This window comes from Eptatretus burgeri, chromosome 9, assembly GCF_056783735.1.
Source record: "Eptatretus burgeri isolate ZD-2024b chromosome 9, Ebu_testis_v1, whole genome shotgun sequence".
NCBI classification, from domain to species: Eukaryota; Metazoa; Chordata; class Myxini; order Myxiniformes; family Myxinidae; genus Eptatretus; species Eptatretus burgeri.
The window spans coordinates 105,544,389-105,563,269 of record NC_140969.1 but is presented as its reverse complement, the minus strand read 5'-3'; the positions used below and the strand labels follow the sequence as shown (position 1 = coordinate 105,563,269).

The window sequence follows — 18,881 nt, the reverse complement described above, 5'->3', positions numbered from 1 at the left end:
CGAACTTTAATACTTCAGCGTACGAAGAGCAAAACCCATGGCTATACAGTGTGTCAATCAATAATTTAGACCCGAAATAATGATGCAATTGAACTGCTAATCCAACTTGCAATGGTGCCAATGCCGCTCTCGGTCGGATCGCTTGTACCAAGCACTGTCCTAATGACGCCGTCTTCAAAGCCTTAGTCTTGACAGAGATCAATTCATCCAACAGTAACTTCAATGAATCCAGTAGAAACTCCAGCATTTTATCCAGACTCCATATCTGTAGGATCCGGATAGTGCTCTTTGTCGTATATGTTGCACTTCTCGATTGTCTCACTCCTGATTATCGCTGCAGCCGCTGATATAATCCGGCATTTCTCGGATTCCGTGTCACCAGTACAGCGGGGGGGGGGGGTGTCATGAAATTTCTGCAAAATTTTCGACACAGTTGTATTGAAGGTGATCACATTGGCTCTTCCATGTATATTTGAGATAGTAACTGCATCTCAGAACGTGTCCGTCAAACGCTGTTTGATATATTGGCAGCTGTATGGAGTTTCACATATTGCTCCCATGCAAGCGCACATGTCTGGAATTGTCCACTGTACTTCATCATCACCAATCATCTCGTCTAAAACAATTAAGAAAGCATTCTCGGTAAGGACATCTTTTGGCCTACCTGCTCGCTTCCCTGGCGTTTCCTCATGCGAAAACTTCATCGGGATTTGCTTTCCAGTTCGGAAGTTCACGCTGAAAATTTGATGATTTTCAGCGTCGGCTGCGTGCAGATCGCCTGCCGATGATATCCTACCCATGACTGTTGTGGCCCACCTGTCTTTCCTTTCGTTGCACACCTTCAATATAGCCTCCTGGAACTCTAGGGTTCTCACAGTGAATGCGAGGTTCAGTCTGAAGTCCTTTGCCAAAATCTCACCTCCACATAAGCAGCAGTCACTCATGAAAGTGAACTGGGCCTGGGATCTTCGCTTCATTGGACTATGTATTGCACTTCCTGCAGACTGGTGCTTACGGCGGTCCTGCTCGATGAGCTTTTTGTTGCAGAAACGACTTCTATAAGCTACATGTACCTTCTCCCCTGGTCGAACACTGATGGTCAAATCACGTAGGACGGAAGCAGTATTTATTCCATCAGCTCCTTTCTCTGTTAACAAGGCAATCTGGTCTCCGTTATCGACGCTAACTCCACACACAGCACAGTCCCGTCCCTCCATTACCGGATCGGTTCCGTCTACCAATCAGACGCACTACAAGGCCATATAAAAGGTAATATAAGTGCTTATCATCCAAGCCAGCGCCAAGTGAAAAAAATCGAGTATTTTTCTACATTTTTTAATCAAAAAAATCGCGTTCAAAATTGGGAAAACAATGATCGGAATGAGCAGATAATATTAAAGGGGGTCAAAAGTGACCTTCATTATATTCATTTGGAAATATGGAGGTCTGACATGGAATACAAACAGTGACTAGAAAATTTCGGAATCGGCCATTTTTAAAGAAAAAAAATCATAATCATAATTAAAATTCGTTCCCACGCAAGCAAAGATTGAAAAGGTAAGGATGAAAACCAGCTACATTACATTATATGACCTTACAACACTATAATCTGTACGTGATGTGAAGAATTCGCTTCGCATAGACAATTGCTGACTGAAAATTGAGTTGAAGTGTTGGTAAACAAATTCTGTTACCATGGTTATCCGCCATTGTTCTGCACGGATACCAAGCAATTCATACGACTCCATTGGTTTCCGCGTGGGGAAGAAAGAAGTGGAAAAAAAGAACATTTGTCCCCGGCAGATTCGAGTAGATTTTGTATATATATATATATATATATATATATATATATATATATATATATATATATATATATATATATAATATCTGTGGGGGTCCTTCATAATGGAATAGGTTTAGTTTCTGTTGCAATTTGTTTGATGTATAACTTTATCTTTCTCCGCCTATGAATGGCTTCCACCTGCATCTAATTTCCTTGTGTATTATTTGCCCCCATCCATTTGACTTAGTCCGAAACTGGTGCTTATGAATTTGGTGTCGATTTTCGTGTCCATGCATGCATGCTTGTGTGTCCACAACCATATCTCGGAAATGTATAGACCGATTTTATTTGTACTTGGCGCAAAGACAACACATGATGGTACACATATGCACGTCACTTTTTTTTTTTCCACATCAGATCCAATATGGCCAACTGGTGGTCATTTTGTTACTTAAATGTGTCCCCACCCATTTCTCAGAGTTGCATTGTCCGATTTTGTTCAAACTTGGCACAAGCACAGTACATGATGGCATACATGTGCACCTCACTTTATTTTGCGATCTGATCAAAGACAGCCGACTGGCGACCATTTTAGTTGTATATAAATATGGGCTGGCCATTTAACTCCATACAGCAAAATTACTAAAACAATGGGGGCTATGACATTTTATGTCTTTTTATCTTGCTAAAACGAAGTTTTTAATGTTAATCAGCTTGTATGTTTTTTTTTTTGTTTGTTTGTCTGTAATCACGTATCGATCACTCTGCAGAGCACAGTTATCATTGGAAATTTTTGTAACTTCGCATATCAGAGTCCTATAGAGGTCCCTTTCAGCGCATAAAATTGTCAAGGTCACTTTGTCGCAAATCAGGGGAGTCGACGAAACCCGAAACCCGACGAAAGTCGACGAAATTTTTTGAGTAATTTTGATCGGATCGTCTTCAAACTTCATGGGAATATAGTTCATGGTCTGGCGCTCAGCTGATTAATTTTTGGTGGCGGTCAGCCTTGACCTTCATGGTTCGCGCTGGAGGTCGAAAGTTTTTGACCCCAAGGTCAAATTTTGAAATCTTAGATACCATATCGAGTAATACCTCATATGAAAGCGCTTGATAAGTGCTTTCCAGATCTGTCAAAAGTTTGACGCTATGACGTCATTTGATAACGTCATGACGAAAAAACGGATTTTTCATGAAAATTTTATTTCCTCAGTTCTCATCAAAATCTCTTGATATTTCATGTACAACGGTCCTGGAGGGATGCCATTAACCGAACGAAAATATAAAGGTCAAGCATCAAGGTCGACAAAACCCTTATTTTTTGAGTAACTTCAGTCGAATGATCTCCAAACTTGGTGGGTATGTAGGATGTGGAATGGCGCTCAGCTGATTAATTTTTGGTGGTGATCGGCCTTGACCTTCAAAGTCATCTTGAAGGTTATTCATTTTTTTTCATGGTTACTCTGTAGAACGATTCTCATCGGAATCTCTCGTAGGCAGATATTCCTCAAGGAGTCGCTCCTGGTGGATAGCAGCTCTGTTCACCTCAGTGTGACCTTAAAGAAGTCACACATGGTCACCTTTTGGCAAGATACGGGTCACCCTGCAGGTGACATTGGTTTTTTACTTGTTAGTCAAGTCGTGTGTGTAAGCCTGGTGTTGGCTTAGTGGTTAGGGTGGCGGCTTGGGATCCAAGGGTCCTGAGTTCAAGCCCCGTTGGCTGCTGAATTAACACCAGGGGGTTGACTCAGGCTGTCATCCTTCCGAGGTCGGCGAAATGAGTGCCAGTGTACTGGTCCCGGTGTATGCCCCGGTTAGAATAGGTGTACCATATCCCTGTGTGTTGTAAGAGTCGGACTGTGTGTCCCTGTGTGTCGGACTTCCGGTTCCGGTTTTGGAGCAGCGAGAAGTCTCCTTCGGGGCTCCCTGCTGACATTCTCAAAGCTAAGTTTCCGGTTGTTATTTGTCCCGTTTTAACTGTTTAATTTTCTCACCTACATGTTACTGTGTGTTGCTAGTTCGGTTTTGTTTCAAAAATCGTGCTATTTTGTGAGTATTTTTGTCGACGTTCTTACCTGGTGCTTGAGGCCTACCGTTTCCACTCAGTGTTCGATCGTTTTTTTTTTGTTTTTTGTTTTTTTTCTCCCCATTACCTTCAATTTCTATCCTCTCCATTACCTTCAATTTTGATCCTCCCCACTTTCCAAACATCCCCCATTCTCCCAACTAATCTCTTTCTTATCTCAAAATACCCTACAACAACAACAACACGCTCACCTTCTCCCGATTCTGCTTCTTCTTCTTCCTCTTAACTTCCTCCTCGTCTTCTTACTCGATTATTTTTTTTTATTTTTTTTTTTTACACTTCCATGACCTAATCTGTTGAACTCTCTCATACATTATTTTTAACAACAAAAACGATCTTATAATGCTTCATCTTCCTCTCTCACACATGTGGTACTCTTTACTGTTTCACAATGCACTACTCTTCTGCTATTTTAACAGACTGCTCTCATTTCAACTTCTCCTTCATTCCTTGCCTAAAAAATCCAACTATTACAGCGCTTCTTCTCTCCATGCTCTGAATTCGCCTTCATTGCATCCATCAAGAATTGTGTTAAATCGCATCTCTGACCTAAAACTTTTAAAAACCACAGTTTGCCATGGATGTTCGCTTTCCATCAACCATTCTTTTTTCCAACTTCAGTGCCAACTCACCCCCCTCACCCCTCACTCTCACTCTCAAAGCAACCATCCCACTCTTCTCCCTCCAAGCCTCCCTCTCGCCTCTCTCAAAAATTCCCCCTCACCTTTCTCCCACCTTTCATCCCCCTCACTCTTCCTTCTCAAAGTTGCCCCCCTCTCATCCACCAACCTGCCTCCCTCCACTGCCCTCTCACCTCCTCAAATCCTCAACTGCCTTCTTCCTTGTCTCTTGTCCCCCTCTCCCCCAGCACCACAGAGCCTTTTCTCCTCCTCATTCGGCCCCCTCCCCTCGCTATTCTGCAATACCCCACACTCCTTCAGCAACCCTCCTTACCTGCCCCCCTCGTCCCTTGTCCTACCCTCCCCCTCCCCTCCACCTCCTGCACCCAAAGCCTCCTCCCCTTCCTCTTCATTAAAAGTGTGGACCTCAAATATCCGGGGCCTTCGCTCAAACCTTTCAGATCTTTCCATACAGGTTGCCACTGACAAACCAGACATTATCTGCCTAACAGAAACTTTCCTCTCCCAAGACGTGTCTGACTCCCAAGTATCTCTCCCTGGTTACTCCCTCTTACGGTATGACAGACCTGAGCCTCGTCCTGGTGGAGGTGTTGCTCTCTTCATCAAAGACTCTATTCCTCACTCTCCATGCACTGCTCTCACTCCCCCACACCCCCAGGAATACCTCTGGCTTCGGCTTCCCCTCCACTCCCACCTCATGTTTATATGTGTACTGTACCGTCCACCGAACAGTGATGACTCCATCTACACCTCACTATCCGAAAACATGGACCATCTTCTATCTTCTCATCCAAACTCTCTCTTCCTCTTATTTGGTGACTTCAATTGTCATCACGCCAGTTGGCTAGGTGTGGGTACCTCTCTCACCTGCCATGGCACCTCAGCAAAAGCTTTCTGCGACTCATTGGGACTGACTCAATCGGTCAACTTCCTGACCCGGATCTCAACCAATGGTACTCCATCTCTTCTGGATCTGATTTTGACAAATTTCCCTGACAATATCTGCTGCTCTTCCTTCGCTCCAATTGGTTCTTCTGACCACGTCCTTGTCAAAGTGGACATCTCTCTGGCTGTTATCAGAGAACCACCTCACCGCCGTCGAGTCTGGCATTTCACTCAAGCCGACTGGCATGGTCTCCGAGCAGCCATCAAACTTACAGACTGGTCTCCTATCACTACTTTCTCAAACATCAACTCATCCTGGGAATTCTTTCAAAGAAACTTGCTCTCCCTCATGCTCAGATTTATCCCCTCTCGTGTTCAGTTGTCTTACCCTTCCTCCCGCCCTTGGTTTACTGAAGCTTGTGGCGAGGCAGTTGTCCTGAAACAACTTGCCTTTGCCTCATGGAAAGCAAACCCAACTGAGGGCAATCTCAGTTCTTTCCACAAAGCTCACAACAAGTGTGCATCTACCCTCAGGAGAGCCAGAAAACAACATCTTTCTCATCTCAAGTCTGAACTCTCAAACCTCTCTCCCTCCTCAAAATCCTGGTGGCGTTTAATCAAATCTGTTTCTGGTGTATGTTCCCCCTCCATCCCCTCCCTTACCTCAAATGGCCGCACTGCTGATTCCACACGTGATAAAGCTGAATGTCTAAACTCGGTGTTTACAGCTAAATCTTGTGTTCTAAACCCATCACTATCTCTACCCACTTTACCCAGTCGCACCCAACTGTCCCTGGACTCTGTATCCTTTTCTCCTGACAAGGTGGAGAGCTTGCTTTCAAACCTCGAGTCAGATTCTGCAACCGGTCCAGACGGCATCAGCCCACGTGTCCTCAAAGCCTGCTCTTCTGCTCTTGCTCACCCTCTCTCTGTTCTATTCACCCTCTCATTTGCCCAAGGTCATCTGCCATCTGCTTGGAAATCTGCTAACATCACTGCCCTGCATAAAAAGGTGCAAAAACAGATCCCTGTAACTACAGACCAATCAGCCTTCTCCCAATCATCAGCAAGGTGATGGAATCCATCATCGCTTCAGACATGAAATCCTTCCTCTTCTCCAATGGCTTGATTTCCAATCATCAATTTGGTTTCAGACCAGGTCACTCTACCCTGGATATGCTGCTTCTGCTCTCCCATCAATGGATGGAGGTCCTCAATGCCAGACAGGAAATCCGAGCCGTATCCCTGGACATATCACGTGCTTTTGACACAGTCTGGCACCCTGCCCTACTCACCAAACTCTCTTCCCATGGTATTCAAGGCCATCTCCACTCATGGCTCGCAGACTTCCTCTCCTGTCGCAGTCAACGTGTGGCCCTAAATGGAGTTCTTTCATCCCCTCTTCCTGTGCAGGCTGGAGTTCCTCAAGGTAGCGTTCTGGGCCCTGTTCTTTTTCTGGTTTTCATCAATGATCTCTCGGACTCTCTGGAAAATCCTCTATTTCTCTTTGCCGACGACTCCACCCTCTGCCGTACCATCTGTCATCCCTCAGACCGGCAAGCAGCAGCTTCTTCACTCACTGCAGATCTGGATAAAATCACAAACTGGTCCAACACGTGGAACATGTCTTTCAATCCAGACAAATCTCACACTCTCACTATGTCTCTTCGAAAGGACCGTTTACAAAACCCCCCCATCCACTTTCTCAACAATCCTCTGGAAGAAGTCTTTTCCTTCAAGCTTCTAGGTCTCACTATCTGCCATGACCTTTCCTGGGAAAGTCACATTTCCAACCTCGCCTCAAAAGCCAGTCGCCGACTGGGAATCCTCCGTCGTGCTAAGTCCTTCCTGGGCCCTCTTGAGCTCCTGACCACTTACAAAGCTTTTGTCCGTAGCCTGATGGAGTACTGCTCTCCCCTCTGGGCTGGTGCTCCTGCCTCCCACCTTTCTCGGCTTCACGCTGTCGAAACCAGGGCATTTAAGATCATCGGCATCTCCCGCAATGAAGCTGAGTCTTTGGGCCTCTCACTAAAATCACCGCAGGTTGGTCGGTGGTCTTTCTGTCTTCTACCGACTCCTCTCCAGCCTTGCCCCCCCTGCTCTCTCTGCGATTTGTCCCCACCACATTTCCACAGGGCGCTCAAGGTCCGCCAACAACCCCCTTCTGGTAAAACTACCAAAATCACGAATCACTGCTCATCTTCACTCTTTCATTCCTCTTTTTTCCTGCCTTTGGAATAAACTTCCTCACTCTATTCTTTCCCATTCTTCCCTGCAGGCTTTCAAAACAGCTGTTCACCACCACCTCTTATCTTCCCCCATCCAAATCCTCGATCTTTTCTACCCCCGATAATCCACCCAAGCCCACTTCCTTCATTTCTCCTGCTTTCCTTCCTGAAAGTCCCTGAAATGTCCATCTTCTCTTCGCCATGTTCCCTGTCCCATCCCCATCCCTCTCCCTTCCACAGTTCACCTAATGTGTCTGTTCCCCACTGTTTGGTCCCTTCCACTCCCGCCCCTCTTGTCTCATGCCTCCTTGCTGTGAGTTGTGTGTTAGCTCTCATACGAGCCTCGACCAAGGTATTTAAAAAAAAAAAAGAGGCGACCAGGGTTGGCGTCAGGAAGGGCATCCGGCCATAAAACATTGCCTCAAGAAAAAGCAAAACCACAGCAGGGAAAAATGGCTGTAAAAACCGTCATTTTCATTTTATATTAGTCAAGTCGTGTGTGTGTGTGTGTGTGTGTGTATGTGTGTGTGTGTGTGTGTGTGTGTGTGTGTGTGTGTGTGTGTGTGTGTGTGTGTGTGTGTGTGTGTGTGTGTGTGTGTGTGTGTGTGTGTGTGTGAGATGTATTGTAATAACACCGAGTGTTCTTGTCATGCAGTGAGCATAATTATATGACAACTAACATGTATTTACAGAGTTCATTATGACCACTTAGGTCTTATTGCAACAATACCTGCTCACACGTGGTTGTTATCATTTTGTTTTTTTCTGGAAAATTATGTAAAGATGGTTGGGTAGTAAAGTGAAGGGTGGTCGAGAAGAATGCAAATGCAGATCATGCTAATAAATATTTATTCAACTTCTGTAGTTGAAGGAACATTGAGGTTAATTATTTAATAGATCCTGGATTCTCAGCTTCCAATGAGGGTATAATTTTAACACACAAATATTTAAACATTAAACTTGCAAAAGGCATACCTTGAAGGAATTAAAAGCATCAGAATTTAGCTTTCTCGGAGTAGAAGGGGTTTTTTTTAATTTTAAGAATGATTGATTTGATGTGGAGAAAGTAAGGAAACAACCTAGAGATAAAACGAGAACGCCACTCTGTGGAGTGCATACCTCCACCAGACTGAAAACTTTACGTTTTGTATCCCACTGCTAGGCCGGATCTGGATCCGGACCTGAACCAAAATCTAATCAGCTTGTTCTTGTCACCTACTCAACTCATCCAGTTTTGTCATAACTCGTCCACAACTCTGAGATATCATGTCATAGTAAAGGGTGATTTTTCTATTTTATTTTATTCGAGAACCCTAAAAACGATGTCTGTTAGGAACCTAATATTTTGCATAAATGTAGCTTAATGGTACGGAAAGACATGACATGATCCTGAGAGTTATCAGGTGTCACATGATTTATCACATGACCCAGCAGTGATGTTTTACGGTTTTCACTCAGTCACATCATGGCGCTGACTGTGGAAGAACATGTGTTTCTCGTCAAACATTGCATCAATAATTCATCCTTTATGGAATGTCAAATTGCATTTAAAAGTTGCTTTTATTTAAAACCGAAAATTGGTCGTCCGAAACATTCAAAATCGGTGATGTGGAAACTGGTGAAGCAGTTCAGAGAAACGGGCTACGTTAAAGTTAAAAAAACCAAGTGTTACACCAGAGAAAGTGGATGAAGTGCAGGAAAAAAATGGAAGCAAGCCCGAATAAATCTCTGAGACGTTTAGCACAACAAGCTCACTTGTGTGGACTTCAGGTAATCAATTGTGTGGATCATGTCACATCTTTCTGTAACATTAGGCTACATTTATGCAAAATGTGAGGTTCCTAACGGATATAGTTTTTGGTGTATGGGAATTATTTAGGGCCCTCAAATTTTAAAAAAAATTAACAATCACTGTATATCGTTTTGGCCCCAACTCTTAAGGTGAAGGATCACTTAAAAAAATTATAGTATCCAGATCCAGATGTTCACCAAAATTGAATCGATTCGTCCTTGTTACACACCCACCGACCTGTCCACCAAGTTTCCTCCAAATCCGTCCATAACTTTTTGAGATATCCTGTTCACAGACAGACAAGGTGAAAACAACCTCCATCGACCCTCGGTGGTGGGGTATGACAATTTAAATCCAAGACTGTTAAAAGTTGGAATGGAATAGCCCTAAAGCTTAATATAAACAAGCAAAGTACCCGCTCTATGGGCGATCTTGTTTCAAGCATGCAATGCGTTCTTCTGACGCATACGTTTATTTGGCGGTGTATAAACAACTGACTGCTGTGTATAGGCAAAAAAATAAAACCCGGGTTACGTGCATGAAGCAAAAACATACCTACTGCTTATAATTCAAAACACCTCACTGCACTAGAAAAGATGGGGACAGGAATACTGCACTGTAAATGGTGGGCTTTGTAATTCCCTCCCCCACCTGTAGGCAGTGCTACATGATGCACATTTACAGAGAGAATTTTTGTCCCCTTCTCACCCCCCCCTCCCACCCCCAAGACTACCAGCAAAGATAAAAACACCCCTATACATTAATTGGGATCATGCTGTTCCTCTGTAGCAAGTCTGGATGTAATTGGCCCAGAAAGGAAGGAATAGCGCAACAAACCCACAAACACTGGTCCGTGAATTAGAGTAAGGATTCCTCATTGGTAGTTTAAGCTTTTTGATTATGACATTTTCTGCTCTGTTGCATGTATTTAATGGACATGTTTATTCGCAGTTACTCTGAAATGTGACATGCAAGAGACAATGCTCAGCCCACCTCTCCTGCCAGGGACTTCTAATTTTTCTCTAAGCATTACGGGTTCCTCAACTGTCAAAAGGATTCCTCCCATCACTTCCAAGCCTTCTACAATTCCTCTGGTCCCTATTCACCGCCTTCGTGTTGTGAAGTATGTTTACAATTTCATTCATTTTTCTTCCCACATACGACATGGGTTAATTTTTGATGGCAGGCAGCAGTAGCCCTGTACTTCAATCACTTGCTCTCTGTGTGTGTGTGTGTGTGTGTGTGTGTGTATATGTATATTTATATATATATATATATATATATATATATATATATATATATATATATATATATGTATATTTATATATATATATATATATATATATATATATATATATATATATATATATATATATATATATTCAGGTTCCTTGTGTAATTTCATTGGAATTTTTTGGAGAGTAGCAAACCTATAGATTTTTGTGAAGTTTAGAATCTATTTAAATAAAAAAATGATGTCACATTTTTTTCAACTTTTGGAAAGGTCGTTTTGGGGTGAAAAACGCTTTTTTTGAATTCCAATTTTAAAAAATCTGAAACAATAAAAAATAACCAACTGATGATGGATTACTGTTAAATGGCTAACAATGGATTGCAAATGCTGTGGTTAAAAATACCACACTATTCCAAGGACTGTGTATGTTCCACCAATTCTCAAGCGAAGACGACTTCCAGTCTTTGGCTTCGACAATACTGACTTTGCTGAGGATACTCCTAATGGCAAAGACACAACTCATGGAACCATTATAGTAGTGTTTCAGAAGGCAGATGGTGCTGGAGAGACGATAGCACCCCCTCTACAGATCACAGAAGCAACGAACTTGACTGTTACTCCGCATCATACAGAAATAATACCATGTAACAAGCCAAAACCAGTTACAGGGTCATCGTCCTCTAGAGAAGGTATGGTTGAGTTCACAATCAATAAGACGGGGGTTGACAAACACTACCAGCTGACACACCTGGGATGGGTCTTCGCGTTTGCTCTCTCCAGAACAAACGTAGAAAGGAATCTTACAAAACTCCCTTGTTGTGCTGGCTACAACTCTCTCCTTACAACACGCCCGTTGTCGGTGACGCAGATCGGAGCTCTGCCTCTGATGCCTGAGGTAGCACATGAGTGGTCAACGCTAATGACTGTGTTAGAACAATGTCACAGATTGAAAGAGCTTGCTGTTGGGAAAGATCACCCGACTGTCATTTCCTGTGACTTGGCCCTCGATGAGAAGGTAATTCAGCTACTGGATGCTCGGCCTGACTTAAAAGGCATAATCCTTCCCAGATTGGGAGAGCTACACGTCGTCATGGCTGCACTGAGAGGTCTGGGTGCATCCATAGAGAACTCTGGCATAGACGATGCTTGCTTGGATGGAAGGCGATGTGTATGGATCTGCAACCTCAAGACAGATTCTGAAATGCACCCATTACAAACGCTCACTTCAAGCTCACATATACTCGTATGTGGCACTCTCTGAAATGGCAATAGAAGAATTCTTCAAGGACAATCCACATCTCAAGGAAGTCTGCGTTGTTGCAACGGATACAGTTCAAACTGCTTGTGGAGAACATGACAAAGCACTGAAAGCTGAATCAGTGCAGCAAGCCAGCAACTGTCTGCTCCAAGTCATCATCAATGAGAACTTGTTTGAGAGACTTCAGGAATGGGAGGCCAGCCGCTCAAAGAATGCCATGTTCAAGGCCATGATGAGCTATCTCCACAGAGTAGAGGCAATTCTGCATTTTGTTGTAGCATCTCGGAATGCGGACTTAAACCTTAATCTTCAAGCCAGTGAAGAACTCAGCAAGATATTTTTTGCCATGGACAGAATCAAGTGCAAGCGGCTCTGGCCAAGGTACATATCTGACATGTATGCGCTTAAGACCAGCCATCCAGAGACCTGGAGGGAGCTCGAAGCAGGCAATATTTCGGTCACCAAGAATACTATCCCATTTGTATCGATCAGAGCAGACCACGCTGTTGAACATCTGAACAGGTTGTTGAAGGTTCACTCTGGTCTGATTGGCATATCAAATAATGCAAATGCCAGACAGCGATTCTTCTTGGCTGCACCTGAACTGTCATGCCTGTCTTGCGAGTTTAAGGGACAGTTTGGTCTGAAGGAAAGTGAGATCACTGAGCACCATGGCCTGTCTCCAAGTGTCGTCAAGCATGAACACAATGCAATTGACCGAATCAAGGCTGCCATACTTAGTCATGAAAATCCATTTGAAGTTGAGGGTAACCAGCTCTTCAATGTGGTCACCCATGCTTATGTGCTAGAAGAATTTGTACCACAGATACTGAACATTGATGAAACGGGACAGAATCTCTATGAAGATTTTTTTGCTAAATGGATCAATGGTGATGTCAGCCTATGGGCGCCAGTGAAGAAGGAGAAGAACAGAATGTACATGTCTGGCAATACAACACTAGCAATAAAGATCAGGGACAAGACAGTAGATCTCAAAGAAACCAAGGATTTGTATGGTAGACTGATGGTACTCTCCAGATCCAGCAGGGACGTCGACCAGAAGGATGCAATTGGCAACTTTGAATTCACTGTGACACCGAGGTCCCTGTTTGCACCAAACGGTAGCTTACTGTCATGCACCGACAAGTCGAAGCTTATCCACAACTTGGAGAAGTTTGCCAACAAGGAACCGTCTTTACCAGAAGATGAGCTTGATGCCACACACATGGAACCAGCACCCGCTGATGCTGTAATTGATGGCAGTACTAGCACGAATGTCGCAGTCGTGGATGGAATGGTAGTTGTCCAGAAAATGACCAAGAAACCAGCAATGGTCGTGACAGTGAAGGACCTCAGTGAATGTTTCAATGATAGGGTGATGAGTCTGACCAGAGGCTTCGACCATGTAATTCTTGTTTTTGATGCATACAAGCAAGATTCCCTCAAGAGCACAACCAGAGACAAATGATGTCAAGGAAAGGCACCTGTTCAATATCAGGTCAAGGATGATACCAGTATCAAACGCATCACGATGAGTCAATTTCTGTCCCATGATCAAACCAAGGCTGATCTGACGGAGTACTTGGCAGAGAAAACTCTAGAATACAACCGCGATTCAACAAAGGTGGTAGTCGTTTCGGCATCTGGGCGGACGTCGAGCAACAGGGGTCTCCAATTTGAGGCGAATAACCATGAGGAGGCCGATACGTTGATGATCCAGCAAGCAATAGCTGCATCACAGCACCACACGGGAGACATTGAGCTGACAACATTCTCACCTGGTACGGATGTTCTGGTTCTTGCCATAGCAAACTATGATCTCCTGCCAAGACACACATCTATCTCAATGGCATCTAGCATTGTCAAAATAGAGCCAATCTGGAAGGCCCTAGGTGAGGAGAGAGCCCAGGCATTGCCAGCCTTCCACGCATTCACAGGTGCCGATAATACTGGGCGGTTCGCTCGACATGGTAAGGCAAAGTGGTTCCAGTGCTACTTGAAGACCGATGACGACATGGTAGATGCCTTTGCTATGCTCTGTAAGGATGCTGAACTGTCAGAGGACCTATACACAACTTTAGCAAGATTTGTCTGTTCAGGTTATTGTCCAAGTGGTGTCAATATTTCCAGCATCCCTGAACTTCGGTGGCATCTCTTCTGTAAGAACATGGCTGAGAATGACAAGTTACCACCAACTGTCGGTGCTCTGAGGCAGCATATCATGCGGGTACATATCCAGGCATACGTTTGGGGTCAAGCAGCAATTTCTCAGCAAACATTTCTTGATCCATTAAAGAATGGTTTCCACAAGGACACGAGTGGTCACTCAAACCGACAACAACAGACATTCTCCCTGCACCAAAGGCAATTATCGAGATGATAAGGTGCCAGTGCAAGACAGAATGTTCATCACAGAGATGTTCCTGCAGGGCCAAGAACTTAACATGCACTGATCTTTGCATGTGCAGCACTTCGTGTGAGAATGACGAGGACTCAAACATTGAACGGCATGACCACGATAGTGATGATGACGATGGCAATGATGAGTGACATTAGAGACAGTGATGCCAATTGGCTACAAACTCATATTTGACATTAAGTACATTTCACTGATCACCATATTCATGCGTTACTTGTTTCAAGATTTGAAAGCAATACATTAAATAAATGGTAATTTGACAAAATGATCGCCGTTTCCATGGCAACCATTGCTCAAAATACAGATATATGTATTATATATTAAGAACTGTCCTCCAGTTAACAATTATGCATCATCAGTTGCTTTTTGCGATTAATTTTGAATTTTCAGAGCTGAAATAAAAAAAAACGGGTTTTTACCCCAAAACGACCTATTTGACCACATTATATGCATTGAAAAAATGTGAAACATGGATTTTCTGTTTTGGTATTGTTTAAGCTTTCCAAAAATGTTGGGGTGAGCTACTCTCCAAAAAATTCCAACGAACGTCAAATTATGGACACAAGGAACCTGACTAATAAATGTATATATGAAGACCACAAGGGGAAAACCAGAGATGTCAGGATAAGTCAATTTTGAAGAAACTGAAAAACAGTTTCAAGACTTTGGTGGACTGTTTAATAACTGTCATATAGATTTCTTTTCCAGTAAAAGGAAGAGTGATCATTGGCTGATCAAATTAAGCATGTAGCATTTGCCAAGCTTTTGTGTTATTTAATTAAGAGCAAAGAACGAATCAATGTTGCAAACTGACATCACTGGTTATTCCCTTGTTTAATAATTGCCATGCAATTTTAACCCAGGATGTGAAGCAAATTCATGCTTGTTGGTTATTAGCATGCATTGCATGACTTTGGTGATCACAGATAATTTTTTTCAACATTAAACGGTCATTGTTTTTTTTGTTTGATTGGTGTTCAACGCCAGACTCAAGGGTATTTCGCTTATATGACGACGGATTCTCCATTTCTTACTCCGTACTACTTAATAGGATGGAAAACCGGGAGGAAACCAAGGATAAACCACCCCCGCGATAGTCAAAAGTCACCTCATGTGACTCCATCATATGCCTAAGCAGATTGATTGGGCGGTGGGTACATCGAATGAGGATGGGTACTCAGACGCGCTAACCATTAAGCCATGGTGTGGGTCCCATAAAAGTCACAATAAAGGTTTGACCAGGCTTGAACCACGATATGCACCAACTACGGAGCCCAAGATATAACCAAATAGGCTATTGTAGTGCTCAGAGTTTATGCTGGGAAAGTTTGACAACCTTTCATTTTTTAGTTTCTCAACTCTGAATATTATAGTGGAACAGTTAACATGAATGAAAGGGAGATAACCAGGAGTAAAGTACTGACAACTCTGGGTTTCTTCTTGTTCAGCTTTGACAACACTTGTTTTTTCATTGCACGGCTAAACTTTATACCATATAAATTATGTGACACCCCTGGTTATTTTTAATGTAATATTGTGAGAGGAAACCTTATGTTGCCAACTATTGGCAGGTGCAATAACCCTGAAATTTATAAAAAGTGACATCTTTGGTTTTCCCCTTGTGGTCTTCATATATATATATATATATATATATATATATATATATATATATATATATATATATATATATATATATATATATATATATATATATATATATATATATACACACAGTCATGCGCCACTTAACGATGGGGTTACATTCTGAGAAATGCGTCGTTAAGTGACATCGTCATTGTACGAACATAGATTTTCGAACATCATGTACTTACACAAACCTAGACACCTCGGCTATATGGTATAGCCTATTGCAACTCGGCTACAAACCTGTACAGCATGTTACTGTACTGAATACTGTTGGCAATTGTAACACACATCCAAGATAGACGGAAGACACGTTAGTTTTACCTTTGTGCTGTTCATGACGGCCATCGGTGTTGTTAGTGGCTGCTTACAATCTCCTCTCGCATCGATTATAGAAAGGTGAATAAATAGCGTTTGGATTTTATAAATACGTTATCATTGCATTGATGTTATAATTTACAAATGAATAAACGAGCACCTGTCAGTTGTGTGATATATTTTGGGAACAGTGCAATTGTTTTAACAACATAAAAAGCTTCACCAAAAATAAATTTGTGTTTTTAATTTCGACTGTAACAACGATTTATTCGTGGAATTCTTCAATTCAAAGGTAATTTACTTGTTTGAAGGTAAACATGCAAACTAGTTCAGTTTGAAAGCAGATTTCCTTGAATCCCGATTTAGCACGACCCTGCATTTTTCGTGATGACATTTTATGGACCGGAACGATCGCATTATAACGGGGCCACACTGTCGTTTATTATCATTATGAAGTATTATGTACTGTACATAAATGTATGTGCTATCCTGTACTTTAATACGACTGGCAGCGCTACGACGGCTATGACATCACTCGGTGATGGGACTTTTTCAGCTCTATTATAATCTTATGGGACCACCGTCGTTTATGCGATCCATCGTTGACCGGAACGTCGTAAAGCGGCGCATGACTGTATATATGTATGTATGTATATGTATATATATATATATATATATATATATGTATGTATATGTATATATTTATATATGTATATGTATATGTATATATATGTATGTATATATATATATATATGTATGTATATATATTTATATATATATGTATATGTATATATATGTATGTATATATATATATATATATATATATTTATATATATGTATGTATATGTATGTATATGTATGTATATATATATGTATATATATGTATGTATATATATATATATATATATATATATATATATATATATATATATATATATATATATATATATATGCCTGGTGTTGGCGCAGTGGTTAGGGCAGCGGCTTGGGATCTAAAAGGTCCTGAGTTCAAGCCCCGTTGGGCCACTGAATTAATACACCAGGGGGTTGACTCAGCCTGTCATCCTTCCGAGGTCGGCGAAATGAGTACCAGTGTACTGGGCCGGTGTATACCCTGGTTAAAATAGGTGTACCATATCCCTGTGTCGTAAGAGGCGACCAGGGTTGCGTCAGGAAGGGCATCCGGCGTAAAAACATCTGCCAAATCACTATGCGGATCATACGGATGATCCGCTGTGGCGACCCCTAACGGGAGCAGCCGAAAGAAGAAGAAGAAGATATACATATATACATATACATATGTATGTATATATATATATATATATATATATATATATATATATATATACATATACATATATATATTATTACAGTTGTGGGGTAGATGGAAAAATTTAATCGGGAATATAGCATTGTGTGGAGTTGCATGGTCCGTGGATGTGTAGGAGGCATCTTGATGTGATTAACTAGGGAACCTGTGAGCTTAAGTGTTACGTGTCACCACACGAGGGGGTGGTGTGTTAATTAGCTAGGGTTTAAGAATAAGCTTCCCCAGTATGTAATCGCCCCTCTGTGACTTTTCCCTGTCTTTATAACCAAAACCATGAGGAAGAACAAGCAGGCATGACGAGCAGGCAGAAGCCCCTCCTTCTTGGGTTTCGTGCAAGCAGGCCATGCCCCAGAGGCGGAGGATAGAGGCGTGATCGAGAGGAAAGTTGGTTGTGCATTGTGGGAGGCTTCCTACTGCATAGGGCGAGAGATCGGCAGAACGTACGCACGAGGTCAGTGTGAGGAACACACAAGGCAGAGTTGATTTGGAAGAGAATCAGAGGTGGGAGTTCAGGGCTTGCACATTTTTGGAGAGCCGTGATCAGAGCGGAGGCACGAGACGCATTGTTTGGAGAGGAAAGAGTGCTAGGTGAGCGCACGCTGAGGAGGATGACACGGCCATTGAATTTGTGTTGAGGCAAATTGGCTCGCGTGGTGAAGCAAGAAGCTGGCCTTTGGTTCTTGGCTTAGTCGTGAGAAATGGACCCTGAGCTTCGTGTATGTCATAAGCAGTTGCACTGGAGCTCTGAGCCTTCGTGTTGAGTGCCGCTTGTGGATTGCCTGGCATATGTTTGTCCTGCCTCGAGAGAAGCACCATTTTGCGCGCGTATGCACGTGTGAATAGGAGCGCCTCAATTCCAAGTTCCACAAGGACCAGCTCTGGGCCAAGCTAAGTACAAGAATAGCTGAAAGGAAGGGTATTTCTTTTTATTTCGTTTCCCCGTTGTCTGTATTTGAGTCTCTGTGAGAGGTTCCTCGACTGTAATATATATTTACTTTATTATTATTATCATTACCTTTTTCTTTAATTATTGTCCGTTGTAAATATTTGCATTTTCATTAAATGTGTTCATTTTGAAGAAACTGTATTTGTGGTGGGATTCAGGTACAAACCACTTGTGCATCCATTTCATTCCCAGTGCTCTTCCGCCCCGTCCGCCATTGCGCCCCATGTCCTTCGAGCACATATTAAATCTCCGAGGATCAACGTGTCTGCCTTTTATTAATAAGGAACCGCTCTGCCGTTCCATGGGCTGGCGGTGTT

General features: G+C 42.6%; 1 protein-coding gene across 5 annotated transcripts in view; it reads left to right on the top strand.

Annotated features, from left to right (window-relative positions):
- Positions 1 to 18,881, top strand: part of M1AP (meiosis 1 associated protein) — a 64,664-nt gene that overhangs the window by 16,940 nt on the left and 28,843 nt on the right. For all 5 annotated transcript variants that reach the window (XM_085896520.1, XM_085896519.1, XM_085896518.1 and 2 more), the window contains one exon: positions 10,367 to 10,538. In XM_085896520.1, the coding sequence (XP_085752646.1) occupies positions 10,367 to 10,538 (172 nt within the window). The remainder of the gene's footprint in view (positions 1 to 10,366; positions 10,539 to 18,881) is intronic.